Genomic DNA, 15849 nt, shown 5'->3' on the forward strand with positions numbered 1-15849 from the left:
GTATTTCAAATGTGCTTACTCTGGGTAAAATCCAGAACTAGCCTTTCAGGCACAACAATGTAGAAGCTAGACAAGTGGTGATGGCTCATCAACAAAGACAATGGCGCATGGAAGGGTTTAGCCTTCCTGAGAAGGCACCAGTCTATGAGTAATGTCTGCTATGACTCAGCAAGGCAGGCAAGGGCATGTGACCAGACCACATGACTCTGAGCTCCATTTTGGTACCTATATTTTTCGACAAACTGGCTTGTGAACTTAGCTTTAAACAAAGGATTCCCATCATATGGAAAAACTACATAAAATGAGGAGTGACATAATCTCTGGGCCTCACTCCCCCCACAAGAGAACTCTTGGAAACATCTGAGGAAAAAAGACTGAACTGGGGGAAGTGCTGGTCCCAGGCTAAAGGGATTTGAACCTGTGTATGGAAACTTGGTGGACTGCTTGTATCATCAGTCAGGGTGAGAACTTGCTAATTCAAATCCTATCTACCTAGTATATTAGGCTTAGTTTGCAGTTTCTTGTTTGTTAGGTAATCTGCTTTGAGCTGTTTGCTATCTCTTACAGTCACTTTATTAACTACAGAAAGATAGATTTTAAGTGAGTATAAGAGATACACAGCTCAAAGCAGATTACTAAGCAAATAAAACAAAACACACAAACTAAGCTTGATTCACTAAAGAAACAGGATACAGAATGTAATTTCTTACCCTAAATGTTGAATTAGGCAGGATGAAGAGTTTCTGTAGCTCAGAGTCCCAATTATTTCTTCTTACAGACCAGAACCCTGCCTCAGTCTGGACTCTCCCCTGCCTTTCCCTTCAGGTCAGTTCCTTTGTTCCTCCAGGTACTTTCAGCAGTCCTCCTTCTTGGGAAGGCAATGGAGGAGAATCTCGTTTGCCCTCCTCCCCACCCTTCCCTAAGATTTACATAAACCAGGAATCTTTTGCTTCCCAAACTTGACACTCCTTCTCCTTGTAGTGGAAAGTTACAAGAAGTCCAAGATAATGTTTAGTATCAGGAGACAAGACCACCTGATCTAGCACCGTCACAGCTACATCCCAGGAAGGAGAGAGATTAGTATCTTTATAGTCTTGTTGTGTCTTCCTAATGGCCCATCAAATCTGATGGCCTATCATCTGGTGGGTGTCTTCCCAATACACTCCCAGTTGTAATTATTACATAGTTGATATTCCTAACTTTAGATACAGAAATGATACATGCATACACATTGGATAATCACATTCAGTAAATCATAACCTATCAAATGATATCTTCCATGAGCCATCTGCAGAAAGTATATCTCAGTTATGTCATATCCATATCATAAGCATATTTTCATAAAGGATATGGAGTGTAATGTCTCCATGCCTTGTACTAAAATTACTGCAAGAGTGTGTAGGGTGTGAGCACTGGGATATAGTCTGTCACAAGAGCCTGGGTCAGAATTGCCTTGGGAAACAAACACATGTACCTTTTGCCTAGTTCCTAGTCACTTACTGTGGACTTCTCTCCCCAAATCATGAGAGACAATATTGACCTAAACAGCTGAACAACACTCTGATTGTATCCAGTTATTTCAGTTAGTTGCACAATTTGGGGTGTGCTGTTGTTCACCATTTCAGATGGGAGATGTAAAAACAGTTGGCAGCATGTCCAAAAGCTTGGAGTATTCTCTCCTGTTTGATTGAACTGCACTTGAAGTTTCTCCTTCTCATCACGGAGGGGGCAGGGAAAAGCAAAAATAAAATAAGAAAAGACTATTTGAATAAATTGTCATTTTGTCAAAGTCCCCAATCAATCTGAGCTATAGTCAGGCAAGTCAAACTAATATCTGGTTATGGGACCAAATGGCCCTCAAAAAAGAGGAAAAACCCACAACAGAGAGAGGTATAAGATACATCCAGTTTCATATAACTAGAAATTCCAGAGCAAGTTAAAGGTGATGACTCAGAATCAAGACAAGAGATTCTCCCATTACATTCTCTTTTGATCCATTGAAACCTGCTTCACTCGTTACTATTGAGTTGTATCATTTACAAAACTTCTAGCATCATCATAATGGGGGAAAAAACCAACCTCTCCATCTGCAAACAATTCCATCTCAATAGGAAAAATCTGAGAAGAGGCTTTGCCAATAGTTGGAAACTGAGATTTGAACTCCAAATGATTATACTGCATTTGAGATCCATTCAAATTCCCCTTCCAGGTCTGTGACACTTTCATCTCAGGCCCTAAATCACTATGTTTTAGGATCAAATCTAAGTGTTATTCCCAAGCAGAGGGCTGAGAACACTGAATCATAAGACACAGTGAGAGGTGGAGGTGTAGAAAGTGGAAAACATAAATTCTGGCTCAAAGAGAAAAACACTGCTGGAGTAATTCGGAAAGGGGGAATCCTTGCGACTCACCACTTCTTCTTCAGGTGTCATGGAGGTTGAAAAAACTTATTTTCCTATCCCTAATCCTGCTCCTTCTCTTTGTTATATTTATATACATTTAAAATGAGAAAAATGGTACAAAAACGTTTAACAGAACCCAGTGCAATGTGAAAACAACTGGGAATCAGACAATCTGTCCATAGTGGGGGAATGTGGTGACCAACAATTGCTTTGCAGTGGGAGGAAAAGTATATATGGGATGCACCAAATTTGTTTACACTAGGAAAAGTGATGGATGTTATGTCAAGTCTTCACAAAATTTGCTAAATTACCATAACCACTATAAATAGACTATCTTTTTAATTGAAAAAAACTTTGTTTTTATATCAAGATCACTAATTGAAGCTAGCTAAATCCTAGTGGAATCAAGGCCCAAGTACATTAAACCTCCATGTCCCTAGTTGAGGTCACTCCTGGTTCCCCCACCTGGAGTTGACAGACATTCTTGTTTGAGGGAGACACACTTCCACAACATAGAACAAAGCAGTTGATCATAAAGACTCTGGGGTTCTCCCCAAGGGAGGATGTGCTACAGCAGGGAAAAGCAGACAACTCATCTGGGAGAACTGAAAGATCACAGGGACGCAAATTATGCCTTAAATTTCACTATGTGGGAATTAGTGAAAGGAAAACAATCTTTTCTCAGCTCTAGACGGGGTTTGTATGGTCTATCTCCCTTGCAGTATCTCTAATGATAAATAAAGGCTGTGTTCAGATATAAGAACTTGCCATATTCATAAAATTCATGGGGTCACTCTCTTCTGTGGATCCTCTGATGTCTAATAAGTTTTGAGCTCTGAGCAAAGGTTTTCCCGCACTCACAACATGCGTAAGGTTTCTCCCCTGTGTGGATTCTCTGATGTTGAATAAGGGCTGAGCTCTGAGAAAAGGTTTTCCTGCACTCACAGCATTCATAGGGTTTCTCCCCTGTGTGGATTCTCTGATGTTGAATAAGAGCTGAGCTCCAAGAGAAGGTTTTCCCACACTCACAGCATCCATAGGGTTTCTGCCCTGTGTGGATTCTCTGGTGGCTAATAAGGGTTGAGCTATCAGTGAAGGTTTTCCCACACTCATAGCATTCATAGGGTTTTTCCCCTGTGTGGATTCTCTGATGACTAATAAGGTTTGAACTACCCGTGAAGGTTTTCCCGCATTCACAGCATTCATAGGGTTTCTCCCCAGTGTGGATCCTCTGATGTCTAATAAGCTGTGAACTCTGAGCGAAGGTTTGCCCACACTCATAGCATTCATAGGGTTTCTCTCCTGTGTGGATTCTCTGATGTTGAATAAGGTGTAAGCTCCGAGAGAAGGATTTCCCACACTCACAGCATTCATAGGGTTTCTCCCCTGTGTGGATTCTCTGATGACTAATAAGGGTTGAGTGATCAGTGAAGGATTTCCCACACTCGCAGCATTCATAGGGTTTCTCTCCTGTGTGGATTCTCTTATGTGTAGTAAGGTTTGAGCTCTGAGCGAAGGTTTTCCCACATTCACAGCATTCATAGGGTTTCTCCCCTGTGTGGCTTCTCTGATGGATAATAAGATGTGCTCGCTTACTGAACTTTTTCCCACAGTCAGTGCATGTGTTATTTCTCTCTCCCTTGAGGATAACCTGCTGGGCCATGGTATTCTTGTTGTATTTCTGATTTCCCTGATAATTAACAGATTGACCAGTTTTCTGCATTGGTTGGTTTCCCTGCTGCTTCTCTGGCCAGTACTGACTCTCACAGGCTTTTTCCTGCTCACAACTCCTGGACACACTCTCTTTGCATCTTTGCAGTAACACTCCATGTGGTTCCACTTCCTCATCTTCCTGCTGAGGATTCTGATCCATGGTCTCATTCACCATCCTCATTCACCTGGTGGGACAGAGAAAGAAAAACCTCAGAAACCAGAATGGAAAAGGGGAGAACAAACCAAAAGAACAGCTGGAGATGGAAAAAGTTTCCCCAAACTCTTCTTTAAAGAGGAGAGAGTAGGGGATCAATTCTGCATCCAGTTCCCATCTAAACACTCAGGGAGAAGGAAGTTCAGGGAGGGAGCTACTGCCATGAGTTAGTCAGGATGGGTAGGAAGCCATGAGCAATATCTGTCCTGAGCATATGACACCTGCTGGAGACAATCCTGAATTCAGACAGCTCACAAGTCTTTGTTGGGAATCCCAGCTGTTTCCTTCAGGAACTGATAGTATTTGAGTTGGTTTAATGATCACTCACCTGTACTGCTGCCTCTCAGGATCTCGCTTTCCTCTGAGCTCTGGGGGAAATGGCTCTTCCTCACATACCATTCTCTAACTAATCTCACCCTTCGCTGCCTCCTGGGACCCAAGGAACAGCCACTCCTTGTGTTCTCTCCTCCCCTCCCATTGCCCACAGCCCTCCTTGTTATCAGTGCTCCCAAATTCTCTGCTCCCCAGCCATTTTCACCCCATAATCCCACTGTCTCAATTGTTCTGTGGTCCTGATTCCCAAGAGCTCCTGCCAAAAATGTGTCCCATTTCTCCCTCCCATAGCTAGCACCCCTTTTTCCTGGAGCACCTGCTACCCAGTACCTATGCTCCCCTTACTCTAACCAGCAGCAATCCTTCCAGATCCTTGAGTTCCATTTCTTCCAGCCCTCCACAGCATCCTAACTCCCTATAGCATCCCCACCACTAGTGCCTCCAGCACTCCTGGCTCACACGAGCTCTTTGCCCAAAATCTTCCTCTCCCCATTTTCTGACAACCTCCCCGTTATTATCATTTATGATTTCTGTTATCATAACACCTAGTAGTGCAAATGGGACAAGGATCCCATTCTGCTGGACATTCTACAAACACAGAACAAAAAAGTCTTTGCCCCAAAATATGAGAATCTAAGAATAAGACAAGAGAAGGATGGATACAGACAGACATGGGTTTGACAGAGATGACAATTTTCTGCAATATCCTGGACCATCCTTACTGAATTAACTTAAACCTTACTGAATTAAGTTTTCAGTATCCTAGGAATTTATTGTATTAAAAATATGAGTGTGTATGTAATACTGTAGGATGGTCTGTAACATCTCTGGGGAGGGGACCTGGCTAACAAAAGTCCTAGAAAGTGTTATGAGCGCCAAAGGACTTTTTGAAACAATGTGCTAGATAAAGTTAAGTGGGATAGATTCCTAGGAAATACATGGGGGGAGGAGAAGGCAATGTCTCACCTCCACACCAAAGCTATGGAAGCTGCACCCTGAGGAGAAACCATTGCCCGCTGATCACCTATTACATGAATGTAAGTTCTACTCCTGGGAGCATTCTGCACCAAAAAAATAAAAATTCTGCTCACAGTATTTTAGAATTCTTTATATTTTGTGAAAATAACACAATTTAATCACACCAGTTTCAATTATTTTGGTAATTTATTTAAAAATACCTGTCAGCAAGTATTTCTCTATCAATACAGAGCACAAAAAGGTTAAGTAAATGGTTTTTGACAAAAAGATTCATTACTAGGTATATTAATACAAAACTGAAATAATTCATTTAAACTAGAATAGAGAAATGTATTTCCAGCACTCCCAGAAGCAGTACAAAATCTTGTGGGAATCAGGGGTAATGGAGGGGAGGATGGAGTGGAAAGTAATTGCTGGGAAGGGGTCTGGATGTTAATCTGGAGGGTTTGCGGGGGCGGGTGGGAGAAGTATAGAACAGTTTTTGATGGGGAGGATTGTTAGGGAGCCTCCCCAATGCAGACCCTAGCTGACCCCTAGTCTCTCTCTCTCTCATTCAGTCAGGCACATCTGCCTCTGTCCCCATGTGTCTTTGAACCCCCACTCAGGCACCCCACTCCCCCATGTGTCCCTGCACCTATTCCCCCATCCCCATGTGGCCCTGCGATCTCACTCAGCCACCCTCTCCTCTACCCTAGGTGTCCCTGCACTCCCTCCCCCTTCCCCATATGGCCCTGTGTCCCCACTCAGCCACCCCCTCCCATCCCCATGTGTCCCTACACACCCACTCAGCTACCCCTCCTCCTCCATTCCTATGTGTCCCTGCAACCCCTCTGTCCCTAAACCCCCTCTCCCATTGAGGCCCCACACCAGTCTGTCCCTCCCCACTAGGTCTTCTGAACCTCAGTCTGACCACTCAGCAGCCCCATGTGCCCATGCTGTCCATCCCTTCATAGCCAGTACTTCCTGACCTGGCCCCACAGTTAGTGCGCTATGAGGAACCCAGCCTCTTCTCCCTATCCGCAGCAGGAGCCAGTCGTGCCAAGGGCGGCTGCTCTCTGTTCTGGTGCCACACCAGACCCAGGTAGGAAAAAGGTACAACTGCAGCACATCTCTGGCAGAATGTATTTTCTGCAGAGAAAAAAAATTCTGCACAGCACATGAATTCTACACATCTGCAGAATTCACCCAAGAGTAAAGTTTAGAGGCTCAAACTGGATAAAAAAGAGTGACTCTCAGATGCATGGGTATGCTTGTTCTGAGCTAACAATTATGAGCTTGCAACCAGAAAAAAAACCAACAACCTCTTGGTGGGGTTTGAAGGTCTGTTCCAGTGCCTCAGCCCTTGGTGGGGCAGGGGTGATCTCTGGTAAGCTTATTAGCATGCATATAGGTTTTACTATTCTTTTTTAAATGTTCGCTCTGTAATCTTTTAACTTGAGAATCATTGTTTGCTGGGAAATGGCTGTGTGGTAAGTTAAGCAGGGGTAGTTACACTGTTCGTAGCCTCTCAGGAAGGAAGGCAAAGCAGGCCTGCTGAGGGGATCTGCCTTGCTGGGGAATTCACAGGGTAGGCAGGGAGCTGTGCAGCCTGGATATACATCTCTCTCCCTCCTGACTGTTGTGGGTTTCTACCCAAGAGAGGGGCTGGCTGGGCAGCCTGAGAGTGGGTGCCCTTGCTGGACCACAGAGGGGGAATACAGGTCCAATGAATACAGGATCTGAATAGTGACAGGGGGACCACAAGGAAACAAGACAAAATTTGTCACCCTGATAAATAATGGTCTCAGCACACCAGCACCCTAACCGTTGTCATATGTTTGAAGGCTTCATGGAACAAGGGAGTTGTATGGAGGGATGGGAAGGATGATAACAAGATAGGTCTGGGGATGCTTACATAGGCGCCAACCTGCTGGCGGGTGCCTGCGCCCCCCTGCCCCTGGCCCCACCCTGACTCCACCCCCATTCCAACCCCATCCCGAGAGTCCCCGCCCTAACTCTGCTCCCCATCCCTATTGGATCCCTTCCCCAAATCCCCACCCCAGCCCCGCCTCTTCCCCCAGCGCGCCACATTCCCCCTCCTCTCTCCCTGCCCCACGAATCAACTGTTTTGCAGCGCTGGGAGGGAGGGGGGAGAAGCAGGATGTGGCAGCTCGCTTGCGGAGGAGGTGGAGGTGAGCTGGAGCAGGGGGGGCGGGGCGGGGCCTATGGATGCTTATGGGAAGTTCCTTCAAAGAGCAAGGAGCAGCATAAAAAAAAAGCACAGAACCATAGAAATGTAGGGCTCGAATGGAGCTCAAGAAGTCATCAAGTCCAGACCCATGTACTATGACAGGACCCAGTAAACCTAGACCATCCCTCACAGACATTTGTCCAATCTGTTTTTTTAAATTTTCAATGATGGGGAATTCACAATCTCCCTTGGAAGCCTATTCCAGAGCATAACTATCCTTATAGGTAGAAAGTTTTTCTTAATATCTAACATAAATCTTCCTTGCTGCAATGTAAGCTCATTAAGGACCTGGCAGGTGAGATCTCTGAATCATTAGAGATAATCATTGAAGGTGTCTTCAAGTCAGGAAGACCTGATGAAATCAGCCAGTTCCTTAATTATTCTTGGATGTAAGAGAATCCTGAGCCATTGATGATTATCTTTGAGGACTCATAAAGGATAGGAGATATCCCAGAGAACTGAAAAAAGGGAAACATAGTACCTAATTACAAAAAGGGATCAAGGACAGCCTAGGGAATTATAGACCAGTCAACTTAATTTTTGGTAACCAGAAAGATGATGGACCAAATAATCAAACAAATTGTAAGTCAAGAAAATAAGGTGAGACGCAACTGTCAACATACATTTGTCAAGGATAAATCATATCAAACCAACCTAGTTTTCTTTGAAAGAATAACAAGCTTTGTGGATGGGAAGAGCAGTAAATATGATATATTATGTCCAGGACTCAGCGGTCCAACGTAACCTGCGACCAGGCTGAACGGTAGGGAGAGAGGGTCCTTGGGGACCCAGCCTATCCCTTAATGCCACGGCTCATGAAGCCGTACACAGGCAGCCTGGACAGTAGTCAGGACCTGTTCAACTATAGGCTGAGCAAGTGCCGAATGGTGGTTACATGGGAGGACATCTGGAGCTCCGAGAACATATCATCCTGAGTCCTCTGTTTTCTCCTTCTAATCTTCACTAGCCTTTGCGAAGGAGAAACATTTGCAGCTGGTGAAGGAGATGGGAGAGGTGGTTTAAAAAGACACATTTTAGAGAACAATGGGTACACTCTTTCACGTTAAATTTTGCTGTTCACATTACACAGCACATGTGCTTTCGTTACAAGGGCGCATTTTTCCACTTATATTGAGGGCCTGCCGGTTTGGTGTGAGAGATCACTCACGCAGTGCCAGACAACAGAATTCAGGTTGCAGGCAGCCATGATAAGCCACAGTCTTTTGGCTTTTTTAACCTTCATAACATGTGGGAATGGTTTCAAACAGCAGCGCCCTCATTTCCCATACCAAGCACCCGTTGGGTTGGCCATTTAAAATGGGTTTGCAATGTAAAAGGAGGGGCTGCGGTTTCCGGGTTAACATACAGCACAAACCCAACTACCACCCCCCCACACACACACACACCCATTTCTCTGGGATGATCACTTCACACACACACACACACACACACACACACACACACACACACACACCGTGGCTAACAGCGGGGAACATTTCTGTTCAGCCGAGCAGGAATGGGCACCTCTGAATGTCCCCTTAATAAAATCACCCCATTTCAACCAGGTGACCGTCAATGATATCACTCTCCTGAGGATAACAGAGAGATAAGGAATGGATGTTGTCTGCATGCCAGCAAACACCGGGACCATACGCTGCCATGCTTTGTTATGCAATGATTCCAGACTACGTGCTACTGGCCTGGCATGGTAAAGTGTCCTACCATGGAAGACGGGATAAGGCAGCCCTCCCCAGAAACCTTTTGCAAAGGCTTTGGGAGTACATGAAGGAGAGCTTTCTGGAGATGTCCCTGGAAGATTTCTGTTCTATCCCCATACACGTTAACAGACTTTTCCAGTAGCTGTACTGGCTGTGATTGCCAGGGCAAATTAATCATTAATCATTAAACACGCTTGCTTTTAAACCATGTGTAATATTTACAAAGGTACACTCACCAGAGGTCCCTTGTGTGCCCTCAGGGTCTGGAAGCATACCTTGGGTGAGTTCGGGGGTTACTGGTTCCAGGTCCAGGGTGATCAACATATCCTGGCTGTTTGGGAAACCGGTTTCTCCACTTCCTTGCTGTGAGCTATCTTCACTGTCTTCATCATCATCTTCCTTGTACCCCGAACCCACTTCCCTGTTGCATGATTCTCCATTGATGGAGTCAAAGCACATGGTTGGGGTAGTGGTCGCTGCACCCCCTAGCATGGCATGCAGCTCCGCGTAGAAGCGGCATGTTTGCGGCTCTGCCCCGGACCTTCTGTTTGCCTCTCTGACTCTGTGGTAGGCTTGCCTTAGCTCCTTAATTTTCACGCGGCACTGCTGTGCATCCCTGTTATGGCCTCTGTCCTTCATGGCCATTGAGACTTTTTCTAATATTTTGCCATTTTGTTTACTGCTACGGAATTCAGCTAGCACTGATTCGTCTCCCCATATGGCGAGCAGATCCCGTACCTCCCGTTCTGTCCATGCTGGAGCTCTTTTGCGATCCTGGGACTCCATCATGGTTACCTGTGCTGATGAGCTCTGCATGGTCACCTGTGCTCTCCACGCTGGGCAAACAGGAAATGAAATTCAAAAGTTTGCAAGGTTTTTCCTGTCTATCTGGTCAGTGCATCTGAGGTGAGAGTGCTGTCCAGAGCGGTCACAATGAAGCACTGTGGGATAGCTCCCGGAGGCCAATAACGTCGAATTCCGTCCACACTACCCCAAATCTGACCTGCAAAGGCCGATTTCAGCGCTAATCCCCTCATTGGAGGTGGAGTAAAGAAACCGGTTTAAAGGGCCCTTTAAGTTGAAAAAAAAAGGGCTTCGTCGTGTGGACGTGTCCAGGCTTAATTCGATTTAACACTGCTAAATTCGACCTAAACTCGTAGTGTAGACCAGGCCTTTGGCAAAAGCAGCCTCAGTGAAGTACTACAATCTCTGGCTCCCTAAAATCTTCCCTTCCTACCCCCACCAGACCCTCCTACTTCCTAGAGCAACCACTCTCCAACCCCGTCACACTCCCTGTCCCTCTAACCGCAGTGTTCCCCACTACCAGTGAACCCACAACACCTACTCAATCCTCCTTCAACACCACCACCACTGCTGGGCCCTCCACCCTCTTTTCCCCATTCCCAGTCTCCCATTTGCCCAGCTTACACCATTACCAGCTCATGGGAGCTCCTCCTCCTTCCATTGTGTTGGGATATTTTAGGGTTAAATATAACAATAAGCTGCTAATGTGCTAACATGGCATTAGGGGTCAAAGGCATATGTAGGCAGTATTTCTTTGTCTAATACATAAGTTGCAGATTCTTCCCTTATCTGTTGCTTGTAAGGATTGATAAGGATGCAGCTGCAGGAGAAATGCCTTTTGTGTAAAAGGAATGTTATCTTTCCCTCCCTCCTTTTCCCAGCTACATAAACAAGTCCTGGCTCATGGCCCCTTTCTCCCTCGCTCCCCTAAGAACTGTTAATTAAGGGAATTCGTAGCAACAATCACTGCAAATAAATGTATTTTCAAGATAAAAATGTTTATATAATATGCGTAATGCTGTAATCAGTCAATGGGGTGGATATAATCATAGCATGGGTGTTTCTATTACTTAATAAGGGTTTTTGGGGTGTTGTAACAGATGTAGGCGTGTACATAGTAACAAACAAAAAGAGTGTGTTGTAACTAATTTAGTGCTTACTGGACAATTGGGTCCAGGGGAACAAGTATCGCAATAAAGGATTCCATCTACTCAATCCACCTCTGGGACAACCTCCTCTTTTTCTTCTAACATCTGGCGTCACAAACAGGATCCCAGGGGAGAGTCATGCCTGATCACCACTTCTCACCATGGATTTGATGAATAAGTTGATTGGGCCCTTTACTTCAACCCTGGTTAAGAAGTTTATTAATAAACTGGTGGGGAGATAAGGGGGTCCTTATGCAACTCCCTCTGGGGACGGTCAGGATTGGCCAGCCATTCAGGGGTGGGTGGAACCTTCCCTGGCATCCAGGTGCTCCAAGGAGTTTATTAATAAACCGGTAGGGAAATGGGAGGGTCCTTCTGTGGCCCCCACCCCCAGAGATTGTCAGGATTGGCCAGCCATCCAGGGGTGGGTGGAAGCTGCCCTGACATCCAGGTACTGCCAGGATAAGAAAAAGGCTGTTTTGCAGGCCCACTGTGAGGGTCTGTCAGGTTTTAGCTGAAAATCTATGGATTATTTTAATCATCTTAAGTCAAAGAACCTGGCCCAGAGGGTCAAGTAGACGCCTTAAAGTAAAATTCTTGTTCCCCAGCCCCTATTTACCCACCCATCCCTTCTCATAGGCTGTGAGTAACCTTTCAAGTTTAGTGCTGCTTCAGCAAGAGCTGCTGAAGAGTTCTAAATCAAAGTTGGGGTAGTTAAAAATAATTTGGCACAACAGGATTTAAAGTCAAAAGCAGAGTTAACAAACTACCTTAAAAAAAAAACTGGAGCCGAGACTTGGTCTTGGGGGAGTGAAAAACTGGCAGGGTTTGCAGGAGCTGGTAAAAAAAAACCCATTCTCCTTCCAGAGGCAGGATGAGAACCTAGGGGCGAGGGTTCCCAACTGTTTCGACCCAGGGAGCCCTACTCTTAGCTCAGAGCTAATGATATCCTTTTCCACCTTATTTTTCTTAATTTGCTGCTGGTAGCCTGTACTTTAAAAGGACCTCACAGGGTTAATTGCTTTCTTTCCACCTCGTCCTCCTCCCTCTCCCCCCCCCCACCCCTTTTCCCACACTTGGTTTTCTGAAGTTTTAATGGATGGTACTTTGAATACCTAGGGAAAGTTTGTTTGGACAAAGCATGACAGAAGTCTGCTGCATTTCATTGAAATTTTTAAAGTAAAAGGTCCCTGGGTGACCATGAAAACAAATGTTTTACTGCCTTTTTAAACAATCCCAAGGTAAAGGAAGTAAGGCATCTGTGTTGCAGGGATTGTACTTGGTGGCTAAGTCATTACAGGCAAAATATACCACCTTAAAAGAGTTAAATACACAAGTAAGTAATTTAAAGTAAATGAAGAGTTACAAGTAGCCTTTGTAGAAATTAATACTACAGAGTTTGGAGGGAAGTAAACAGTTGGGAGTTGTGAAAATGTTAAAAGGTAATGGTTGTGAAAATGTAAAAAAGTAACAGTTGTGGTGTTATAAAAGGAAAATTTTTGGTTTAAAAATAAAACCCAGTTATGTAAATGTAAATATATGTGCAACTCAGTACAGTTACATTGGGTAGACTCCTAGTAGTTAAATTATACAAGGGGGTCAGGTGGCTACCACCACCACTGCATTTTTGACCCCAGGAGCCTTTATAGCTATTGAGGGGAAAATGGGACCTTTTCCCACAGAAATGGTCTGTAATGGACTGCTGCAGGCAGCAAGCAGCCAGATACTCTGATCTATATTATCTGATTATTGAACAAGTTAATCAAAATCACTAAAAGAATGTAAGGGGTTTCTATTGGAACTTAACTTGACTACAGGGTAAAGTTATATAAAAATAATAAAAGCAGTGCAAGGAGTGTTAAGCGAGCGAGAGAGAGAGAATGTAAGGTTTTAAGGACCTAAACCAACACTCATGGTTTATAAAATCCTGTTTGTAGTTTTAAAATAAATTGGTCTGGCTTTATTTTTTAAATAAAAAAAACAATTCCACTAAAATTCCATTTGAATCTCTCATTCAAAGTTGCAACACTGACAGACCCTTGTGCTAGACACGGGCAGATAGTGTAATGTGGCTTTGGTATTTCGCATTTAACCCTTTGGGTACTTCAACGTTTTTATAAAGTATATCATCTTTTTAAATAAGGACCAGAAAATGTGTTCCCGGCTGGGACAGCCAGAACTGGAAGAATGGGGAGAAATTCTGGATTTTTTTATTTTTTATTTTTTTAAGTAATAAATAGCAGCTAAAATCTGCAGGAGTACAGTGTACCTCTGAAGGAAAGGCAGGGGTGAAATGTACAAGGGAGCAATGTTAGAAACACGGAGCCTTGGGTTGGCTCTGGGCGATTGGACTGTCGCTTTGGTGGGGGTGCATGAGAACTCTGTGGGCACAGGAAAGGCAGTTACACCTTCTGTAAAAGTTAATGTGGCTAATATAATGTTGTAGAGTTGAACTGTGCAGGGGGTGTGCATTTTCCCAAAACATCTGCGGTGTGTATTGTAGACGAGGTAAAAAATGCAAACAAAGCATGCAATGTAATTAAAATCCTATTAGGGCTCCAAAAGGAGCCACAATAGGCTGTGTTTTCTTTTCCAAATGGCTGTGTGTTCTAAAAGCAGAAGTTAAAAGTAAAAAGTAATCAAAACTCTGGTGGAAATTAATTGTGTCCCTTTTAAGACAGAGCCTCTGAGCTGCTAATAGCTTTGAATCCAAAAGCAAGCCAGACAGCATCTGTGTAAATGCAAATCACCTAGCTGATAAAGGAAAAAGAAAACTGACCATAAATGGCAGCACAAAGGAGCTGCAAATAATAAATAAACCTGGTCTGTTGTACAAAAGGGGAAACTGAGGTACACCACCTCATAAATTTAATAATTGAACCCTTTCTCTTTAAGGGTAAAAACCTGCCTATAAAACAAAACCAGGAAAGCATGAAGGTAATTCTTCTGTTTTTCCTGCAGTCAACAAAAAAATTTGTAAAAGAAAAAGGTATTTTTAAGCAATAATCTGTCCCCTCCAAGGGGCTGGGAAATGTTTATTTTGTTTTTCAGATACTGTGGGCAAGCTGGTACCAGTGAAAGAACAACCCAGAACACTATGGGTCTACTGTCACGACCAAGATTGTGTTGTGTGTTTTGTGTTGTTTGTCTTGTTATTACCATTATTTTGGTGAATATTGTACAAGGAAAATTAATGCATAGAAAAGCAAAGGCCAATGCTTGATATGACCTTCCTGGGGAACACGGTCTATCGGGGGGAAGGGGGGGAGAAAGAATCAAATAATGTACCTCATTCCAGGAGAATACCATCCATTCCCAGTTCCTAAATGGAGAGTTCCTTACCTAGTCTTTGACCAGTTGGGGCCCAGCCTGCTGCTATTGGGAATGGAAAATGAAGGATGGAAATGGGTTTATTACATGCAAATAAAAAAGCACAGAATGGGAGTTAAAAAGAAAAATGTATGAATTATTACATGCATATTACAGGTTGACCTACAAAGGGGAAACCAAGAATTCTCTGGCCTGGAATGGAACAATCGTTGTTGCTAATCATAATTGTCACTATTGTAAACTCAACCCGCCTCTGAGTCAACCTGCTGTTTTTTTTTTTTTTTAAACACATTGTACCTAAACATCCCTGATTTTCTCTTATGTTAGTCCTCCACACCCCACTCCCCTTCATCCCCTCTGCTCTCAACCCTCCTGCCTACATGTCACCCCACGAATACCAGCTCACCATCATCTTTCTGCCCTCCTCCTCCTCTCCCTTGTCTCAAGGACTCCTGAATGAGACCCTCACACTGTCTCCTGTCCACAGATGGGTGCACCTGATTACTACATTCTCCATGCATTTAGAAAGTTATCATAGCAGACCACCAGCTGCACTAGATTTAAGGTTCAGCATTACTTTCTGGTTAAAGGAATTCACATGCTTACTCACATTGTCCTGAAATACACTGCTCATCATGTGGGTGCAGGACAGGGTTAGTATTCCAAAGATGGGGTTAATTGCTCCAGAGATTCCTGTGCTACAGCCCTCCGAAAACAAGCTTTTGACCAAAATCACCTTGCTCTGATAACATTCTCTTGCACACAATTGTGGCTCAAAACTGTGGTGCTGATTATCCCCTGACTGCTAGTCACTTGGCATCTATCTCAGCTGGTGTACAGTGCACACTGCCTGTTTGGGGGAGCAGTACCAAACAAGTTAATAACTATAGTGCTTGGAACTTCAGATCAGCAAAAGCCAAACTGATAAGAACATAAGAATGGCCACATCGAGTCAGAAAAATGGTCCATCTAGTGCAGT

General features: G+C 44.2%; 1 protein-coding gene across 3 annotated transcripts in view; it reads right to left on the reverse strand.

Annotated features, from left to right (window-relative positions):
* Positions 1–786: 786 nt before the first annotated feature.
* The window catches only part of LOC117868503 (zinc finger protein 501-like), a 118084-nt gene continuing 103021 nt past the window's right edge, over positions 787–15849 (reverse strand). For all 3 annotated transcript variants that reach the window (XM_034754478.1, XM_034754477.1, XM_034754479.1), the window contains one exon: positions 787–4300. In XM_034754478.1, coding sequence (XP_034610369.1) covers positions 3193–4296 — 1104 coding nt within the window. In that variant the 5' untranslated portion in view covers positions 4297–4300 and the 3' untranslated portion in view covers positions 787–3192. The remainder of the gene's footprint in view (positions 4301–15849) is intronic.

This window comes from Trachemys scripta, chromosome 21, assembly GCF_013100865.1.
Source record: "Trachemys scripta elegans isolate TJP31775 chromosome 21, CAS_Tse_1.0, whole genome shotgun sequence".
Lineage (NCBI taxonomy): Eukaryota > Metazoa > Chordata > Testudines > Emydidae > Trachemys > Trachemys scripta.